The sequence below is a fragment of the Phascolarctos cinereus genome, unplaced genomic scaffold (assembly GCF_003287225.1).
Source record: "Phascolarctos cinereus isolate Bilbo 61053 unplaced genomic scaffold, phaCin_HiC Scaffold_1;HRSCAF=81, whole genome shotgun sequence".
Taxonomy (NCBI): Eukaryota; Metazoa; Chordata; class Mammalia; order Diprotodontia; family Phascolarctidae; genus Phascolarctos; species Phascolarctos cinereus.
In genome coordinates, this window is record NW_027555514.1 from 7,978,449 (window position 1) to 7,998,623 (window position 20,175).

Consider the following 20,175-nt stretch of genomic DNA (forward strand, 5'->3'; position numbering starts at 1 on the left):
ATTCAAGGCAGATCCACTTTTTCACCTTCCCAAATAATCCTTCATATTCAAAATAAGCCTGGGTAGGTAGCCCTAAATCCTCTATTTTGATTTATCTTGTGGCTACCATCTACCTGAGTGAAATATCGGAGAATCCCAATCTTTAACCTTGCTTATATAGCTTCTTTTTTTCTACCTCTCCAAAGAAAATTAACTGAAAGAATGCCTTTGGATTTTGAAATTTTCACATGGATCATTGATGTAATAGCTCTTCAGTGAGCATGTTTGGAGAATGGACATTTTGAGAAAGAATTCTAGAGAGTTCTGGTCACCGACTCTTCAGGGCTGAGGGCTGGGGCAGCAGTCCATTCACACACTCTCCTGAACATCTAGCTTCCAGACAATGCAGCTTTGCTCAGCCACACTGATATCCTTCCTATGGCCTCTCTGTAGATGAGACCATTTCTGCCGGTCTACATTTTTCATGCTCTGTGACTCTATGGAGGCTCTGACAGTATTTCCCAGAGTCCTAATTATAAGGGTGTGGAACTAAAAATCTCCGGATTCCGTTACTCTCACAAAAAGGTACCTAATAAAAATCTCCACCAATGCTCCCTCAGGAGGGCCAAAGCTTCAGTTGCTTTTGGCTTGGCAAATAATCACTTCAACAAACTCCAGGAAGACATGAAGTCACTGAGTTTTTCCTTTTTTTCTCGGCTCAGTGACCTCACTTTGACCCTGAAGGCAACAAATGTAGGGGCTGCAGTCTTCTCCATGGACACAAATATGCCCTCTGAGACACAGTTTCCACTATCCCCACCTTGATTCTTCTTTTGGCACCAGATTTAGCAGCCCTACAACAAGGAGGATGCAACCTATGATGGCAGGAGGGGCCCTATTTTGAGAGAGGAAAAGTATCTCAGAGGGGAAAACAGTGATGAACTTGGAATGAGGAAGATGGGAGTTCAGATCATGCCTCTGATATTGAATAGTTATGCAACAATGGAAAATGACTTCATCTATCTTAACCTCATTGTCAACGCGTATAAAATGAGGATAATAGTAGAATCAACTTCGTGGGGTACCTATGATTTTAGAGGTGATCAAGTCCAGCTGAGACAATGCATGTAAAATTTGTTATAAGCATCATTGTAACATAAATTCTAGGGGGGATGATCATGGTGATGATAATGATGAGCTAATTAATTCAGCATGGTATTACTTGATTAATAGGGAGACTGAGGCATTGATAAGTTAAATGGTTTGCCCAGGTTCACAAGGCATTGATTGCCTAATATGGAATTCAGACACAGATAATCAGATGAACAAAGCATTAGGCCTGAGGGCAAAACACACACACACACACACACACACACACACACACACACACACACACACACACAAACAAAAAACAAAAAAATCCTAGGGTCAAGTCCCAGCTGTCCCATTGACTAGCTATGTGACCTTAAAGCAGTCACATTCCTTCCTTACAGTCATTTGTAAAATGGGTATCATAATTGTACTAGCTTCCTCTTAGGGACCTAAGATAATTTATGCTCCATGTTGTGCTAAATTAACCCATTATTTTTATCTTCAATTCTTCAAGGATCTCTATTTCTATCTATGGACCATTCTCCCTACCAATGTAGATTGAAGCCTCATCAGGACTTAGATGATGGTTAGTGAATTGGATCATTGCCAGTGACCAGGTTCTCAGTGATAAATCTTGGAGTCTATTCCTGGGCCGGGACTCAAAGTCTTGTTCCAGCTTGGGAAGATTAGGTGGGACCCAAGCTCTGCTGGCAGAGCCTCTAAGAATGGGATTTGTCTGAATCCGAAGACCAAAATCATGTAAGCCAAAGAAGCTCATTAACATTTTGATCACAGGCTGGAACGTTGTTCAGTTTTGCTCCTTTGCAAGATCCTGCTGCTTTCCACTTGGAGGAGGGAGCACCCATCCTAGCACAGTGATAACTCCTGCAAGCCCAGGTGCATGGAGACTGAGTGCCTGCTATGAAGCAAGTTACAAATGAAATAAAATGAACCTGTGAAAAATGCAACCTCTGAGTTTAAAAGGCCTGTGTAATGAGCACAGGATTGTGATTGAGACAGTCAGATTTGGAAGAGACCTCCAAGGCCATGGACTCCAACTGACATGAATTCCCAGACAATATACCCAAGCAGTGTCTCTGAGAACCTCCCGGAACTTAGAGGGGAGAGTGGGTACACCCCCTTCTGCAGCCCATTCAACTTCAGTGTAGCTCAAATTGCCAGTGATTTTTGTCCTTGTCTCTACCCTGAATTTGTTTCCTTGCAGCCTCTGTCTTGGTTCTGCAGTCCAGGTAGCCCTCAAAAGAATAAGTGTATCCTCTCTTCTACAAAACAGCCCCTCAAATATATGTCCTTGCCCCTTCCTCTTCCCAAGTGGGACCATCTACCCCCATTTTAAATTGCCTTTTATGGCATCATTTGCATTTGGTCTACTTTCTTGCACATTCTGCTTTGACGCAATGCCCTTCACAAAACATTGCAGCCAACAACGAAGTGAAAACTTCAGATTTGGACTTCCAAAGTGAGAGTACAGCAGACTCCTCATCGCTCTCATCTTACGCTTCTCTTCATGAATACCAAGAGCTCTTTGGATTTCTGGCCACCGTATCATAATGATTTTCCCTGCAGGCCACTGAAGGCCCCCGTTCTTTTCCAGATGATTTAGCTATACCTCTTGTATTCTAGAACTAACGCTTTTGATGGACTGAATCCATGTAAAACTTCACATTTATCCCTTTCTTTTTTTTCATGCAATGGCCTCTTGTGATCATTTTTTTCATCTTGACTCATCACCTACAGTGTTTACTCTCCTTATTAGTTATATGTCTCTTGAAGATCTGGTAATCATACAATCAATGGGGATTTTGGCGATGTTTTATAGTCACGACAAAAAAAATCAAAGAAAACAATCACATTAATGACAGAATTGGGGGACTAGGTGGTACAGTAGATATGGTACCAGGCCTGGAGTCAAAAAGATCTGAGTTCAAATCTAGTCTCATACACTTATTAACTGTGTGATCCTGGGCAAGTCACTTAAACCTTTCTGCCTCAGTTAACTCATCTGCAAAAGGAGCTGGAGAAGGAAATGGCAAACCAATCCAGTTTTGTTGCAAGAAAACTCCTAATAGCATCACAAAGAGTTGGAAGCAAATGAAACAACTGAACAACAAGAAAAATAGTGGGGTGTCAATATGTATTTGAGCAAGGAGTGGCCATACTAAGAAAATCACAGATTTTTTAAGTACTAAAGATTTCTTAGATTTCTACTTTTCACCAGGAGAAAACCTTCAAATATGATCTCTCAGACATTCAGTATTTTCAGACTTGCTGCTTTCCATTTGTAGGAGGGAGCACCCACTCTAGCACAGTGATAGCTCTTGTTGTCAAGTAAATGATAGTGAGAATGCCCTTTGGGTTTAACTTGGACTGGATAGTCAAGGACATCACATCAGTATCATCTAAGTTGCAATTTCAGTTTGGTTTTTATAGGCATTCACTTGGAGGCATTGTGTCAAGGGGGTAAAGAGCTGACCTTGGAATCAGTCAGACATGGATTCAAGTTCCCATCTCTGATACGTACTGGTTGTGTGAATTTTAATATGTTAAAGAACCACTTGATGACCTAGGCAACTATTTATGATGATACATTTCAATGAAAATTCTGACCTGAATTAGGAAAGGAGTTGCTTCATATGGGAATTCCCTTTTCCAAAGAAATCATGTGACTAGCTTAAAAAAAAGTGTTTAATCTAATGAAGGAAATCCTCTGGTCCAACTCACCTAAGAAATGTTTTTGTCTTTGCTTATTCATTCCACAATAATTTCTTAAAGAGTTAATTGATTTTGACTACACCGTGAGATGCTCTTAAAACCCATAGGAATAACTTGGGACAATTTCCTTGATGACATAGTGAAAATAATGATAAGATACATCTGATTCCACAATTGAAGTGGTCATTATTTTATTAAATCAAAATTTTAGAAAGTAAATTGTTCCCTTTTAGTTTTTACCCATAATATCTGTCAACAGAGAATTAGCACCCATACTTCACTATTCATTACTAACCAACCTTCACTCTTCCAAGGTTCCCAAATCTCTATGTATTAAGTGGGGATTGGGAGATGACATCCTGACTTTTCAGCATATTTATTTTATTTGCTCACTACCCACAGGCAGGCTAGATAGATGATCATTCTGCCTCAGATTTCTCTGAACATATTTCATTAATAATCACCTAGAAAGTGGAGGAAATTAAGAAGAAACCATTCCCAATGGGGCACACTTGAAGAAAAGTGAATATACAGCAGATGGACTCGAGGGGTTATTTTAATATCTGGGACTTTGACCTAGTTCATACTTTCTAGTATGAGTGCTGAGGACTACAGTATATTAGTTTTTCAGAAGTGATGTTAACACATGCTAAGAAGAAGACCTCAGTAAGAGAACTGTGTGTATAGGGCATTTTACAGTAAATGGTGAATGAGTGTGACGTTCAGCGGATTTAAAGACTGTAAAAGTGTGGTTCCGTGTTTGTATTGGAAAGCCTCAGTTGCCTCTTTAATGGGGAGGGAATAGCCTGAGTGATCTGTGTCATGACTTATCTGCAGCTGCTGGACTTCACACTCTAACAATCAGGGTATTTTTCAGCCCAGCAGTTGCAATGTGTGCTCTCCTATCATTTAAAAAGACAAATGCCTTAGCTGTTTTAAGTTGGGGTGCAGACGAATGCCAAAGGTATTTTCATTTCCAACACCAGTTCCCAGTATCACCCCATGAAGTGGACCCTGGAAGCTAAGCAATGATTTCTCAAGCCTGGCTGTCCCAAGATCAACAGAAAGCCAGTGGGTTATATCACTAGCTAAGCATCACGTATTTAAATAGACATTCTGCAAGTGGCATGAAGGAAGGAATGCGCCTTTCACACTTTGTGTGCCCTGTTGCATCCTCTTTCTTCCTTCCAAAGAAATTCTACATATGCAACCTGCAACCACATAAAATAAATGAGTGTTTCTACACTGCAGTCTATGCATAAACAGAGAAGTCTGTAGAACCACAGCAGGACCCCCAGTGACAACCCCACCACAGCTTTCCCAATGTGGTTATTGGCTGCAATGAAACAGGAAAAAAATATTGCTGTTGGATTCCCATGCTTTTGTAAGGTTTATCAGAGGCCCCAGGTCCAAAAAGGCTCTGTGGAATCCTGCAAATAAGCAGTCATTCTTCATCAGCACATGGCATGATGAGAATGAGGGGGAAAATGTACAAAAGCAGGCTCAAGACAAGTCAAAATGGCAGAATAAAGGCAGAACCTCACCTGAACTCTCCCAAATTCCCCTCCAAACAGCTTTAAAATGATGGCTCAAGTCAAATCCCAGAGAAACAGAATCCTTAAAAGGTCAGGGAGAAACAATTTTCTAGCCCTAGGAGGTTGGTAGGAAAGGTCTGTTTCACTGGGTGGTGATTTGGCTTGGGGTATAGAGTAGTACAGGCTGCCCCACGGCAAAATTAATAGCAGGCATTAAACGTGGCTACATCAGTAGCAGTAATAGCTTCTCAACCACAGATGGTAAGGGGAGCAGAAAAAGGTCAGAAGAAGATTACAGAGGACGCTTTATCGGCACTGGGTGTAGGACTCTATTGTATCGCCCAGACACAGATTAAGGTTGCAGTCTCAGGACACAGAAGAATACCAGCACACCAGAACGTGTGGCTACACAAGAGCAGTGACTCTGGCCATACTTCCAGTACAGAGAGGAGTATTTATAGTTGCTCACAAGGGAGCAGGGGCCCTGTCTCAGTCCCAAGGCCAAATGGAGCAATAGAACTTGACACCACAGGAGAGAAGGGGTGCTGGTCACAGTGAACTGGTCATAGAAAACATTGCAAGCAGCCAGAATGAACAGCAGCCGTCCGGATAACCTAAGATTTAGCAGCTACACTATTGAAAGTGCAGAAGGCTTGAGACTTATATTTTATATTATAAAAGACCAAAAAAAGGGTGGAACCAAGATGGAGAAGTAAAGGCCAGGACTTGCTTGAGCTTTCCCCCAAACCCTCCAAATACCTTTAAAAATGACTCTAAACAATTTGTAGAGCAGCAAAACCCACAAAAACACAGAGTGAAACCAATTTCCAGCCCAAGACAACCAAGAAGGTCAAGAGGAAAGGTCTGTTGTACCAAACTGAGCGATGAGCGCAGTCCAGTGTAGGCCACTCCAGCGCAGACTGGGTCCCAGCAAACCTGGAGCAGACCTCAGGGGACTGAATCACTGGCAGCAGTGGAGGTTTCCAGACTCCTCAGCCCACAGACACCAAAGACAACTTAAAAGGTCAGCAGGAAAGGTCTGTCAGATCTGGTAAGAGAGGAGTGTGGTCCAGCACAGATGATGCCAATACAGCCTCAGGCTCAGCACAGGCCCATCCCCAGTAAAGCCAGGAGCAGGCCTTGGGAGTGACGGAATCGGCAGTGGCAGGGGCAGGGCAGTAGCTGCTTCTGGAGCTCTCAGCCCACAACTGGTAAGGGGATTGAACAACTGATCAGAGGGAGATTACAAGGGTCTCTTTGCCAGCACTGAGGCAGTACTCTGTTGCTTTGCTCATAGTTGGATCTGATGGCAGCCCTGGGGTGAGGAGGATCACTAGCATAGCAGAGCTTATGGCAGCAGTGAAGAGCGAACCCTCGTCACAGTTCCAGGGCAGAAAAGAGTGCTTGTGGTCACTCACAGACCAGAACACAGGTGAAGAGAAAAGTGAACACCTTTCCTTTGATCATACAACCCTGGAAGAACTGAAAATTTGCAGGTCCCTAAAAGTATATCTGAAAATAGTTACACAAAACCCCTGGAGCTTGGGACAGTTTGCCTTCCACATTGGAATGAATGAACCTTACTCTCGTCAAAATTGGCTTAAAGAGAGAATAACATACATACTCAGTTGGGTATGGAATTCTATCTTACCCTACAGAAAAGTAAGGAGGAAAAGAATAAGAGAAGGGGGCTGATAGAAGGGAGGGCAGATTGGGGTAGGGAGTAATAAGAAGCAAACACTTCTGAGAAAGGACAGGGTCAAAGGATACAATATAATACAGGGGAGTCAGGATAGGATGAAGGGAAATATAATTAATTTTTCACAACATGGCTATTATGGAAGTGTTTTGCATAACTACACATGTATAAGCTGTATCAAATTGTTTGCCTTTTTAATGGGAGGTGGGGGAAGGGAGGGAGGAAAGAACAGAATTTTGAACTCAGAGTTTTAAAAATGAATGTTAAAAATTGTTTTTACATGCAACTGGGGAAAAAATGAAATACCTAATAAGAATCCAAAAAAAAAAAAACCTAGAATCTGAAGGAGAATTTATATTTTGCTCTTTTTTTTTTTGAGAATAAAAATATTGAACAGTAAAAACAAAATAAAAATAAAGATAAAAGACTGGAATTACAAAAAGCTGGAATTACAATAAAAATAACCTACTCAGTACAATTGAGTATAATCCTTTTGGGTAAAAATGGATATGTAATGAAATAAAGGACTTTTAAGCATTCTTGATGAAAAGACCAAATTTAAATAGAAAATTTTACATTCAAACACAAGGCTCAAGAGAAGCATAAAAAGTTAAACATGAAAGAGAAATCATAAGGGTTTCAATAAGGTTAAACTAATAACAGTCCTGAATGGAAAAATGAAACTTGTAACTGCCAAGAATTTTATAATGATTATGGCAATTAGAAGAGGTATACATAGGCAGAGGGCAGAGGTATGAATTGACTATGATGAGATGATTTAAAATAAGCCATAAATGAGAAACTTTAGGAAAAAAAAAACCTAAGACCAGATGGATTTACAAGGAAATACTATTAAATATTTAAATAACAATGAATTCCAGTCATATGTAATCATATGATCTTTTGATAAAAAATAAGGAATCTTATCAAATTAATTTTGCCACAAAAATATGGTGCTGATAACTAGACCAGCAAGAGCAAAAACAGCTGAAGAAAACTGTAGACCAATTTTTCTAAAATATCAATGCAAAAGTTTAAATAAAATGCTAGCAAGTAGATTACATATTACAAAGATCATACACTGTGACCAGGTAGAATTTATACCAGGAATGCAGGGCTTGTTCAATGTTAGGAAAACTATGGGCATAATTAATTATATTAATATCAATAACAATAAAAATCACATAGTTATATTAACAGATGCAGAAAAAGCTTTTCACAAAATACAACACATATTCCTATTAAAAGCACTAGAAAGCATAGGAATAAATGGAACCTCTTTTTAAATGAGAAGTAATATCTATCTAAAACCATCAGCAATTGTTATCTGTAATGGATATAGCAATATAAAATGGAATGGAGCAGCCTTCCCAATATCAGAAGTAAAGCAAAGATGCTCAATATCACCACTATTAGTTATTATTCTACTTGGAATATTACCTATATCAATAAGAGAATAAAAACAAATTAAAGGAATTAGAATAGACAATGAAAAAAAATCGCTCTTTGCAGATGACATGATAGTATACTTAGAGAATCCTAGAGAAGCAACTAAAAATAAAAACTAATTGAAATAATTAATAATTTAACAAAGTTGCAGAATTTATAATAAACCTACATAAATCATCAGCATTCCCATATGTAAACAACAAAGTCGAGAAGGAGGAGAAAGAAAATGAAATTTCATTAAAATAACTATAGACAATAGAAAGTATTGGGAGCCTAACTGCCACGACAAACCCAGGAATTATATGAACACCATTACAAAGCACTTTTCACATAAAGTCAGATCTAAATAATGGGAGAAACATTAATTGCTCATTGATAGGCAAGACAATATAATAAAATTATAATTCCACCTAAGTCAATGTACTTATTCAGTGCCAGGCCAAGTTAGCAAAAGTTACTTTATACAACCTGAAAAAAAAAAATAACGAAATTCATCCAAAGAACAAAAGGTCAATAACATCAAGGGAATTAAAGAAAATAAAGGTGAAAGAACGTGACCTACCAACACCAGATCTTAAAATATACTAAAAAGAGGTAATCACCAAAAGGATCTGGAACTGGCTAAGAAACAAAGGGCAGGATCAGTGGAATAGATTAGTTATGTAACACACAGCAGTAAAGGATCATAGAGATCTCTTGTTTGATAAACTCAAATACCTGAGCTTCTGTGGCAAGAACTCAGCATTTGACAAAAAATTGCTTGAATAACTAGAAAGAAGTTTGGCAGAAACTAGGTCTAGACCAATATGTCACGATGTATGCCAAGACAAGGTCAAAATGGGCATCTGATTTATACATAAAAGCTGATAACATAAGAAAATTAGGGGAGGATTTATTTTGCCTCATATCTATGGATAAAGGAAGAATTTGTGACCAAACAAGTGAGAGAAATTATTATGGGATGTAGAATGGATAATTTAGCTTATATTAAGACTTTTTAAAATCACACAAAAATTACACAAAAAAGCATCCTCAGGATACTGGGGGGGAAATTACAGTAAGTTTCTCTGATAATGTCTTCTTTTCTCAAATATATAGAAAACTGAATAAAATTTTTAAGATGACTCATCTATTAATGAGAAATTGTCAAGGGATCTGAACAGGTAGATTTCAGAAGAAAAAATCAAAGCTATCTATAGACATAAGAAAAAAAAATGATCCAAGTCACTATTGATTAGAGAATTTCACCTTAAAACAATTGTAAGGTACCACATTCCACCTATCAGATTGGCTAATATGACAGAAAAGAAAAATGACACATAATGGAAGGGATGTGGAAAAATTGGGACATTGATGGATAGATGGTACAGTTATGAACTAATCTAACCATTCTAGAGAGAAATTTGGAATTTTTCCCAAAAGACTATAAAACTCTTTATATCCTTTGACTCCAAAATACCACTATTTCATGTGTGTGTGTGTGTGTGTGTGCGTGTGTGTGTGTGTGTGTGTGTGGATAGATAGATAGATAGATAGATATAGATATATAGATATATACACACACACATATAGTTATATGTGTATTATATATATACACATATAGTTAAATATATTATGTATATATATATATGTATATATATTATGTTATATTTATAGCAGTTATTTTGTGGTAGCAGAGAACTGGAAATTGAAGGGATGTCCTTCAATTGGAGAATGGATGAATAAGTTGTGGTATATGGTCAGGATGGAATACTATCGTGTTATAAGAAATGACAAGTAGCATGGTTTCAGAAAAACCTAGGAAGACTTATATGAACTAATGCAAAATAAAGTGAGCAGAACCAGGAGAACATGGTACACAGGACCAGCAGTATTTTATGATCATCAACTGTGAACAATTTAGCTATTCTTGGAAATACACGATCCAAACAAAACACAAACAAAATAAAACAATAAAAATAAAGTTATATGTTAATTCATGTAAAACATATTTCCATTTTAGCCATGTTGCAAAAGAAAACACAAACATAATTAAACAGTAGAAATGCATGATCTAAGACAATTCCAAAGGACTTATGAAGAAAAATGCTATCCACTTCCAGAGACAGAACTGATAGAGTCTGAATGCAAAGAAAAGCATACTTTTATTTTTTCTTATTTTTTGTTGGTTTTCTTTTGCAACAAGACTAATATGGAAATATGTTTTCTATAACTGCACGTGTATAATCAATAACAAATACCTTGTCTTTTCAAGGAGTATAGAGGCAATGGAGGGAGGAAGATTATTTGGAACTCATTTTTAAAAAAATTTTACGAGTAAATTACACGTGTGTGTGTGTGTGTGTATACACACATATATTATATACATATACATATATATATATCTGACACTGTGCTTACTTTTTAAAATTTTATATAAATATGGTCCACTTAACCGAATCAAGTATAAATAAGGAAAAAATAACAGAGTAACCTTACATATTAACACTGATTTAAAACTTTGAATAATTCCATCTTCACACACTATAGCAATAACCTTAAAATACGCTTTGGGAACTTTGATTTATGACAATTAAATAAGTGGGGTTCAATACTGGGAAAACAATTAACATAATGAATTATGAAAACAAAAATACATGATTGAGTGGATTAAGAAAAAGGCTTTTCAAAAAGCAATCATTTCATTATTTTTAGAATTCTAAAATGTGTGAGAAGGAAAGATTGTTTCTTTTGCGTGATTACTTGCACGTATCTAAAATGAAGAAATAGTATTATTTTCAATTCAGAAAGAAAATAATCTTCCCTATTACAAACACTGGTAAAAGTACTTCACACTATTTTCAGACATAATACTAGAATGATAATCCTAATAATGAGAGGAAAACAAAGTCAAATATGTAAACAGCAAATAGGACACCACATTATTCCTATATGCAGATGACATATAGCTGTAATTTAAAGAAAAACAAAACAACCTCTAGAAAATCGGTGGTGGTGCTGCTGCTGCTGCTGCTGCTGCTGCTGCTAACTAGCTTCAGGGTACAAAATAAATTCACCAAAAAAACCAAACAGACAAAACCAAAAGCAAAACCAAATCCGAGACTCAAGTTCTTCTTTGCAACGATTTTGCATTGGGAATGAGAGGGTGCCCCACTCAACTTCTATGTCCTCAAAGCACATCAGCACTTAGCATTTCTCTCCGTCCATCTAGTCACTTGGCTTTTTTTATGGCATCCTTTGTGGCAATGTGAACCCTGGGGAGGAGGGGGGATGATCTTAAGTTGAATATATTTTGCATAAGTATAATGTATGTGTCTTGTTCATACCTAAAATGTACCCATAAACCCTCAATTAAATCTATTGACATGTTCAACTCTTTAAAGGAGGGTAGGGGGGAAAAAAAGCATCAACCAGAGCCAAGGACAGGAATTTCCACTCTGGTTGCATGTATGTGTGTGTGTGTGTGTGTGTGTGTGTGTGTGTGTGTGTGTGTCTGACTCAGGGACTCTTATTTAGAACATCTGGGAGAACTTGCTACCACACTCATCTGCACACCATGCCAGGGTCCTTTAATGGCACCGAGGGGGTGGGTGCCTCAAGGCCTGACAATCAGAACCATTTGCCCTAGCTCCTCTTTCAGCTCTAGCCAAATATCCCAACTGCTAATGCTTGGGCATTCTCATCTGCTGAGATTTTGAGGGAACAGATTATCATGAGCTTTTTAAAGTGAATGGTAATAGAGGTTGTGCTAATGATGCCCCACTCAGAGCATTTGGTGTCAGGCCTCATTCTACAGCCAGGATGACTAATGGGTTGGCCAGTACATCCTGTAATCATGGAATGAGAGATTCAGAGATTTAGACCTGGAAAAGACTTTACAGATCATCTTGTTCAACCCCCTCACTCTTGCGGATAAGGAAACTGATGCCCAGAGGAATGGAATACTTTTCCAAAAGTCACCCAATACTGGAAAAGGGGTTTGAAGCTCAGACTCCACAGCCAATACTTATTCTACTGGACTAAGCAGCATCCTGTATTGTTCAGAGAGATGTCATTGTTGGGAAAGTCCTGGCTGTGGTGAAAAGCCTTCTTGGATTCAAATTCCATCGGCTGTATAGTAAATAAATGACAGGTTACATATGTAAAGCTTGACACTATCTTACAGAAATCCTGTGGAAATTTTTCTTGACAATCATCTCAAGCATTCAAAAAATTATAACTTTCATAAGCATAAGGTACCTTCCTAAATGGGATCCTTAACTACTTCAAGGAGTTCACCCTGCTTATCCACACAGGAAAAATAAAACAAAACAAAAACAAAACAAAACAAACTTCAAAACAAATGGATGTAGAATGCCTTTTGTCCAGACCAGGAAAAGCATTTGAATAGACACTCAATGAGGCTTATCTAAGAGTCAGTAGCACAAACACTGAAAATGGAAAATTAGTCAGAGCCAGCACTGAATGAAAGGAGAAGTAAGAAGCCTTTGAGTAATAGCAATATTCTCTTAATAACCCTGAAAATAAAGGCTCATCTTTTTTATACCAATCTTCTTCCAGTGACACTGCGTGTCTCTGTGTTAGGGAATCATACATCTGGAGTGGGGAAGGAAGCTCTGAAGAAATGAATCAAGAGAACATACAGAGGGCAATGCACAGATGCACTGTGGGAGTGTGCAGGCTGCAATACACTGCAGAATTGCACAAGATAATCGATATAAAGAATGTTATAACATGCATGTGTAACCAGGAGGAAAAAAAAATTGGTCACGTGAGAGGAAGAAATACATTGTCTGATCCATTGGCATCCACATCAATTGGAAAATGAATTGATAATTCATTCCTCAAATTATGAAATGGGGGAAGGCACACCCAGTTCATTGGGTACTCAAGAACAACCACGATTGACAGTAGGAAATAAGGCTGCAAGGCCACTTTAGTAAGGCACAAAGATAAGTAGCCACAGATTAGAGCTGGAAGCACTAGGCAGCATAAAGCCAATGGAGATGGAAGAAGGCTTAGGGGCAGGACTTTGAGGTCTCATTTTTATAGGATTTTAGGGAAAAGCAGACCAACTCCTATCTGTGCCACCTTGGGGTTAAGTTCATTAACATATCCAAATCATCTCAAAGTATTCAGCATTTTTTGATGTTCTACCAGTCTGAAATTGTAGAGGTCTAGAATTTGTGTGGAATTTACATGGCATAGGAGTAGAACACTGATAGCAGCACCTAGGTGGCTTCTGCTCATTTAGCAGGATGTGAATGTCATTAGGATGTGAATATGAGTTAATACATAATACAGTTAGTATGTAAATTGTGCTGCTTTCATCTTTGGGATGGTTTGTACCGAACTGCCAGATTCCCCTTAGCGATCTTATTTCCTGTTATTGCCCCTTTATGGTGGTTTCTTATAAATTTACTATACTGACTAAAAGCTGAGGAGGTGGTTAGGGGGAACAGAGCAAGATACAATTTTAATGAAAAAAAAAGAATATGAGAATGACCTGCAGAAACACAGCTAGAGCCCCTGCAGCAATATTATGTGAAGACATGGAAGAGACTCTCATGGACGAGATAGCCATGGATGGGTCACAATTTTCAGTGCTAAAAAGGAATGGACAAATAGATGAGATTGTAGAACTATTGGAGTGTCAGTAAGAGTGATGTGAGAGGGGAAGCTAGGTGGTGCAGTGGATAGAGCACTGGCCCTGAAGTCAGGAGGACCTGAGTTCAAATATGGCCTCAGATCAAACCCTTGACACTTACTAGCTGTGTGACCTGGGCAAGTCACTTAACCCCAATTGCCTAAAAAAATTAAAAAGAAAAAAGAAAAAAAAAAGTGATGTGAGAAAGGCAGCATGGCTGTGGTGTCAGAAAGACCTGGATCCAAGAACTAGCTATATGTTCCTGGACAAGTAATTCCCTTCATTTCCTAGTGCTCTAGGCAGCTATCTAAAGCTCATCATTATAAATAAACTACCATTTGTAGGGAGTTCTTTATACTAATGAAATCTCTCAGAATTAGAGATGACAGATAGACAACCAAGAGGTTACCTACAAAACAATAAAAGACTCAGAAAAGAAGACTTTGTGCAATGGGTTGGAGGGACATGGATGAACATCACCCAGGATCAGTTGGGATAGGGGGAGAGGGTTAGCTTTGCACCATTTGAGGAGTAGCTGCATTGATAATATCATGGACTTATTAAAGTCATTATAGACATTAAAATATCAGAAAGATGACTGAAATAAGAAGAAAACTGGCTTTATCACAGGAAAGATCCTTATAAAAAAGTAACTTTCCATGTAGTATAATCTTAAGATTATTTTTTTCAATGTGGAATAGAATAGCTAGGGCACTTTTCCATTCCACTAAGTGGGAGGTAGAGTGGCCATTTTCTCCTATGACTCAGCATTTCTTCAAATATATCCAAAGGAGGCTTTCTAGCAGATGTGAAGAGAGTGTGAACACAAGGGTTTTATTTAAGTTTGGAGTAAAAGCAAAATAAAACAGCAAAAAAGGTATTGCTATTGTACCCACAGTCAAATGTTTTTTAATTGACAACATGTAAATGTGCATACATAGATTTTGCCAAACAGCATTGAAGCAAAAATGGGTCTCTACATCATCCCATCATCAGAAAACTCTAGGGAATCTTCCCACTATTCAGAATATGTAATCAACCAGGATTCCTTGTTTCATGATCACAGCAGGTAAGACAATTTACTGTATTTGGGCAGATAGTTTATTCATTAAAAAAAAAATGTTTTTCAGGGGCAGTTAGGTGGTGCAGTGGATATAGCACTGGCTCTGGAGTCCGGAGGACCTGAGTTCAAATCCGATCTCAAATACATAGTACTTCCTAGCTGTGTGACTCTGGGTGAATCACTTAGCCCCAGTTGCCTCCCCCCCCCAAAAAAAATAAGTTTTTCTCTGTTCACATATTTATTTTGAGAACAAAATTAAAATACTCCTTTCTTTGAGTATGAAGATTCCTCATGGCTTCATGAAGATTCATATCAAATCCATAGTAGCTACAACCCCAGACTTGGAGTCAAGGAGTCAGGAAGGCCCGAGGTTCATAATTCTCCAAATCAAGGGCTCTTAACTCATCATCTATGAATGTGTGTTTTTCCCAATATTTTAATAACTATAACTCAATATAATTGATTTCCTTTGTACTTCTTTTCGTTGCAGAGAGAAGTTCCATCAGCCTTGCCAGACTGCCACCAAGAAGGTCTATGAGATCTAAGTTAAGAATGTCAGCTCTGAATGGTGAATGTCATACAAGAATATTTCTTTTTTTCCTTCATACTTCCTTCTTTTGTTAGCTTACCAATGTTCACCACATCGAATATTGTATGTCTAAGAACGACACATATCTATATTTCTGGGCCCAACTATTTGCCTGAGACCCAGGGTTTTTTTGTTTGTTTGTTTTGCTTTGCTTTGTTTGTTTCAATTTTCAGCTATGTGCTAGACCTCTTGACTCAATGTTCTACTGACATGTTAATCTCATCAGTTCTCAACCAAATCCATCCTCTTCCTTTCTTTTATTCTTAATGGTGAATCCATTCTCTGTTAATCAACCTTGGATTAATTTTTGACTCATCCTTCTCTTCCCAGCACCCATCCAATTATTTTTTTTATATCCTATGAACTCTTTTTCAACATAACTCTGCTTCAAGCCCTCCCCCTTCAGGCTCACTGTTCTAGCTAAGGCATCACCACCATCTCTTGCCTGGATTGGTGCATTTGTGTCTTTGAATCTTACTTTCACTCCTTCTTCCTCCGTTCCATTTGGCACTACATCCTGTTGCCAGAGGAACCTTCTAAAAGAATCACTCTCTTGTTGTCATGTCTCTGATTTAAAATGTCAAAGTTCTCCAATATTTATAGAAATCCAGACTCCTTTGTTTAGGGTTGAAGACCTCTGCCACTTGAGTCAAACTTACTTTTCTAGACCCATTGTTCCCATGAGATCAAAATGGCGCACACTCAATCGTGGCGTGTTTTCTTACCTCTTATTTTCATCCTAAGGTGGAATGCCTTCCCAACTCTGCTAACCTAATGCTTATCCCCTTTTCATGGGACTTTAGAGACCATCTAGTCCAACTCCTTCATTTGGCAAGAGAGGAAATTGACACTCAAAGAGGTTAAGTCTAGTATCACACAGCAAGTAAGTGTAGAGAATCAGGATTTGAACATAAGCCTTCCAAATTTCATGTCCCACAAACTATGCACTGAGCCAAATGTCATCTTCTCTGTGGCACCTTCCTGATGACTCACAGCCAGAAATGATTTATTTCTCCTCTAAATTTATTGTGTTTCTCTTATTGTTTTTTTTCTATATGAAATTGGTGTTGTAATTGTTTGTAGCCATGACTTGTCTCCTTGATGAATTTGTAAGTTATCCATGAGTCCTTCCCATAGCCTTCCTCATAGCTACCACAAAATCCAAGGATCTAAGGCTAGGACACGATGATAGTGAACCTTTCTGTAAATATGTCTTGATGGGAATATATGACTCTACTCTTTGAATGAAGGTACAAAGAAAGAAAGGAAAATAAAAGTGTGCTTCTGCAAAAATATTTTATTCCCTAGTTTGGAACTTGATTCTGCCCAATCCCAAAGGCATTTTCCAGTCATTAGTTACGCCTAGGTTTACTAATTTATAAAACTTCCTAAGACACCATTGGACATGGGCCCTTTCCAACAACTACCCTTAATGACATATCCTAATCAGTGTTTTAGGGGTTCTGTGTGAATTGAATTCAAATCCCTTAACATGATTTTTTTTCCAAGATTGACTTAGACCCTTCCTGGGATGAATTAAATCAGAGTTATAATGAGTGAGCTGGAAAACAAGGGACTAGATCATTCACCCTCTAGTTAGCTAGATGTGGGAGAATTACTTACGTCTTTGTCAGCAAATGTGTCCTCATAAAAACCAAGCATCAGAGCAAACTGCACAAGGGCATACAGCTGGAGTGAGCCAGACACATGGGTGGCATAAGGGACTTCTTTTCCTGTGACCTACAGCAAGGAGAGAAATGTCCTTCTCATCAGCTAAGCCCATCTTTGGTAATAAATCTATGTTGTATAGGTCCTCATCAAACAAGGCAGGGACATTGTGGGAATGACCACTTCTTTTTTCAAAAAAAAAAAAAACGAAAATAGCAATTCCTAGTTGGAATGATATTTAATTGTTAGAAGTTCTAGTTCTAATTTGAACACAACCACAACAAATGTGGGGCCACTGGGTCTCTGCTTCAAACTATTGACATCTCTGAACTTATCAGGCAGACCTCTACCTTCTGCAGGCCCCTGTCTGCTATCCCTCTCCCCTACTTTTCTAAGGAATTAGAGGTCAAAGTTAGCAGTTCCACAACAGCTAGATTTGAGCTCTCAGGAGCAGTCTCATCATTCTCCCAGTATGACTTCACTTAACGAGGGCAGGTTATTCTATCCCTCTCCTCAAACTAAAGTGTTCTGCTCACAAGAAGTCCTGGTTAGCAACCACTGCCAAGTGTCTCAGTCTCCATAGTCGTAAAATGTTAGGGCTGTATCTTAGCTGACCTGGCCAGTGCTGTTCAGCTCTACCAGGTCAGTCACTGATGAATTTCATCTTAAAATAATAAAAATCACCAAAGAACAGAGCAGTATCTCATCCTGATCATGAAAATGACTGAGCAGTGGATGGCCATGGCCAGTTGGCCTCTTTCCCCACCTATCAATATTAACATCGCAGTGAATTCTAGCATCGGACAAGGGGAAGGTGGGATAAGCAGCTACTAAAAGAGGAGATGAGTGAAGGCAGCAGAGGCAAGTTCTCTCCAGCTGAAGAAAGCAACTGGGCCAGCTGCATTTGGGCAGGCACAAAAGCCTGCAAACGCGACCAGTCATGTAATATTGAATTTATGTCCAGGTTTTTAAAACAATGCTACAGCTTGACCAGGACACCAAGTCTTATGGACTAAATGGTGTAAGCCTTGCTTTACATTAGTCCCATCTTGGCCTTTGATGTGACTACTTCCGGGTCTTTAACCCTTTTGCCAATACAGAAGCATCCCCTTTCCTTCTTCCTCTCTCTTCTATCCACTGCAGCAGATTATCTCTCCATTTCATGACTAAACATGGCTACTCCATTCCTTTAATCCTCACCTATGCAGGGACAACTCTCCCCCCTCTACTTAGGCCTGTCTTCTCTCCCCAAATTAAGTTGATGCTAACTAGACCCACAGATCTTATTCAGCTCCCAACCTTGTTATTCTCCAACCTTGACCCTACCAGAGGCTGGAAGGTAGACAATTATCAAACTAGACAGTTAATTGGGACTGAGTAGTCAACCATTCTAGATGAACCAGGCCTTATGTTGAATTCACTTTACCTGAATTATCTAATTGTTATCTACGCTACTGAGCAACATAGCAATTATTAATCTCTTTTCATGGCGCAAGAGCTGAAATGGGGAACTTTGACTTACACTGAATGTGTCTTTCCTAGTTTTATTTACAAAAAGTAAATGCTAGCTCCTTCAGGGCAGGGACTCATTTATTGTCACCTTCATAGCCTCAGTGTCTAGCAAGCATAGCAGCCAGATTAAGAAATTCTGGTTTATTAAATGGCACTTACATCTTAAACAATTCTTATTTCTTACAACAGATAGAACTAGACTGGAATTGCAAGGGAGCTCCCCATCAGAATTGCTTTGTTTTATATTACCCTTAATTTTCTTTATTCAAAAAAGCAATCATAACATTCAGAAAAAATGCTTGAGATTTTGAAAAGTCTTCTTGTTGGGGGGGCAAGCAGAAATTTAAATTCACCTCTCCTTTCTCAATTCCCCAATTTTCAAAGTCTCCATGTTGCTTACTTCTTTCTAATTTGCAGTAAATGGCTCCTATAGAGTAGAAAATTGCTCTGAGATAGTAAATCAGGATGTGGGAATTCTCCTTACCTCAGGGATTTCCTCAAGAAGACCAAGCCTAGGTTTGCCAGGACTCCATCCTGGTCCTTTGAATATGACAGACAACTTGTTCCACAACCCAGGTGTGATCCAAAATGTGGTCCAAATATAATGCATGTGATGAAACTGTGGAGGAAGAGGAAATATAGCCACTTTTCCCCCCTTAGGTGAGGAAAAGTTTAAATAAATATGTAACCAAAGCATTCTATTTCCTTTCACGATTACATGGAATTTGGGGTGAATGTTTCTTTCTCTTAAAGCCTTTTGACCACACCAATAAATTCAGCAGTTGAACACCAAGTGCCTCAGAAGGGGAAGCTTTTTGAATGAAACAATGTGCATGCTGGGAAAAGCATTTTTAATAAATCCCAATTGTATTCTCCACAATGTTTCTCTAACTCAAAAATATTTCCCTGATTATATTGAAAGGGCAGAGAAATTATTTAAGAAACCATTGCAGTGGAAAATCTTTTTAAGAGATACACCTTCTAGAAGTATCAGATAACAGTTTGCACTCTGGGTTTCCATTTCTAATGACAAAATAAAATTTTTGTGTTCTTGTCTATGTGAATGTTGTAAATGAGTGGTGGTGGTTATGGGGCAGTAAAGTAGAAAAGTGGGCTGAGCGCTGGGCCTGAAGTCAGGTATCTCCTGAGTTCAAATCTGACCTCAGACAGTTTCTAGCTGTGCAACTCTTATTGAGTCACTTAACACTG

At 38.6% G+C, this 20,175-nt stretch overlaps 1 protein-coding gene across 2 annotated transcripts in view; it reads right to left on the bottom strand.

Moving 5' to 3' along the window:
* The window catches only part of AGMO (alkylglycerol monooxygenase), a 358,382-nt gene that overhangs the window by 150,916 nt on the left and 187,291 nt on the right, over positions 1-20,175 (bottom strand). For both annotated transcript variants that reach the window (XM_021000039.2, XM_021000037.2), the window contains exons 9-10: positions 19,451-19,585; positions 17,410-17,526 (exon numbers count right to left, since the gene is read on the bottom strand). In XM_021000039.2, coding sequence (XP_020855698.1) covers positions 17,410-17,526; positions 19,451-19,585 — 252 coding nt within the window. The remainder of the gene's footprint in view (positions 1-17,409; positions 17,527-19,450; positions 19,586-20,175) is intronic.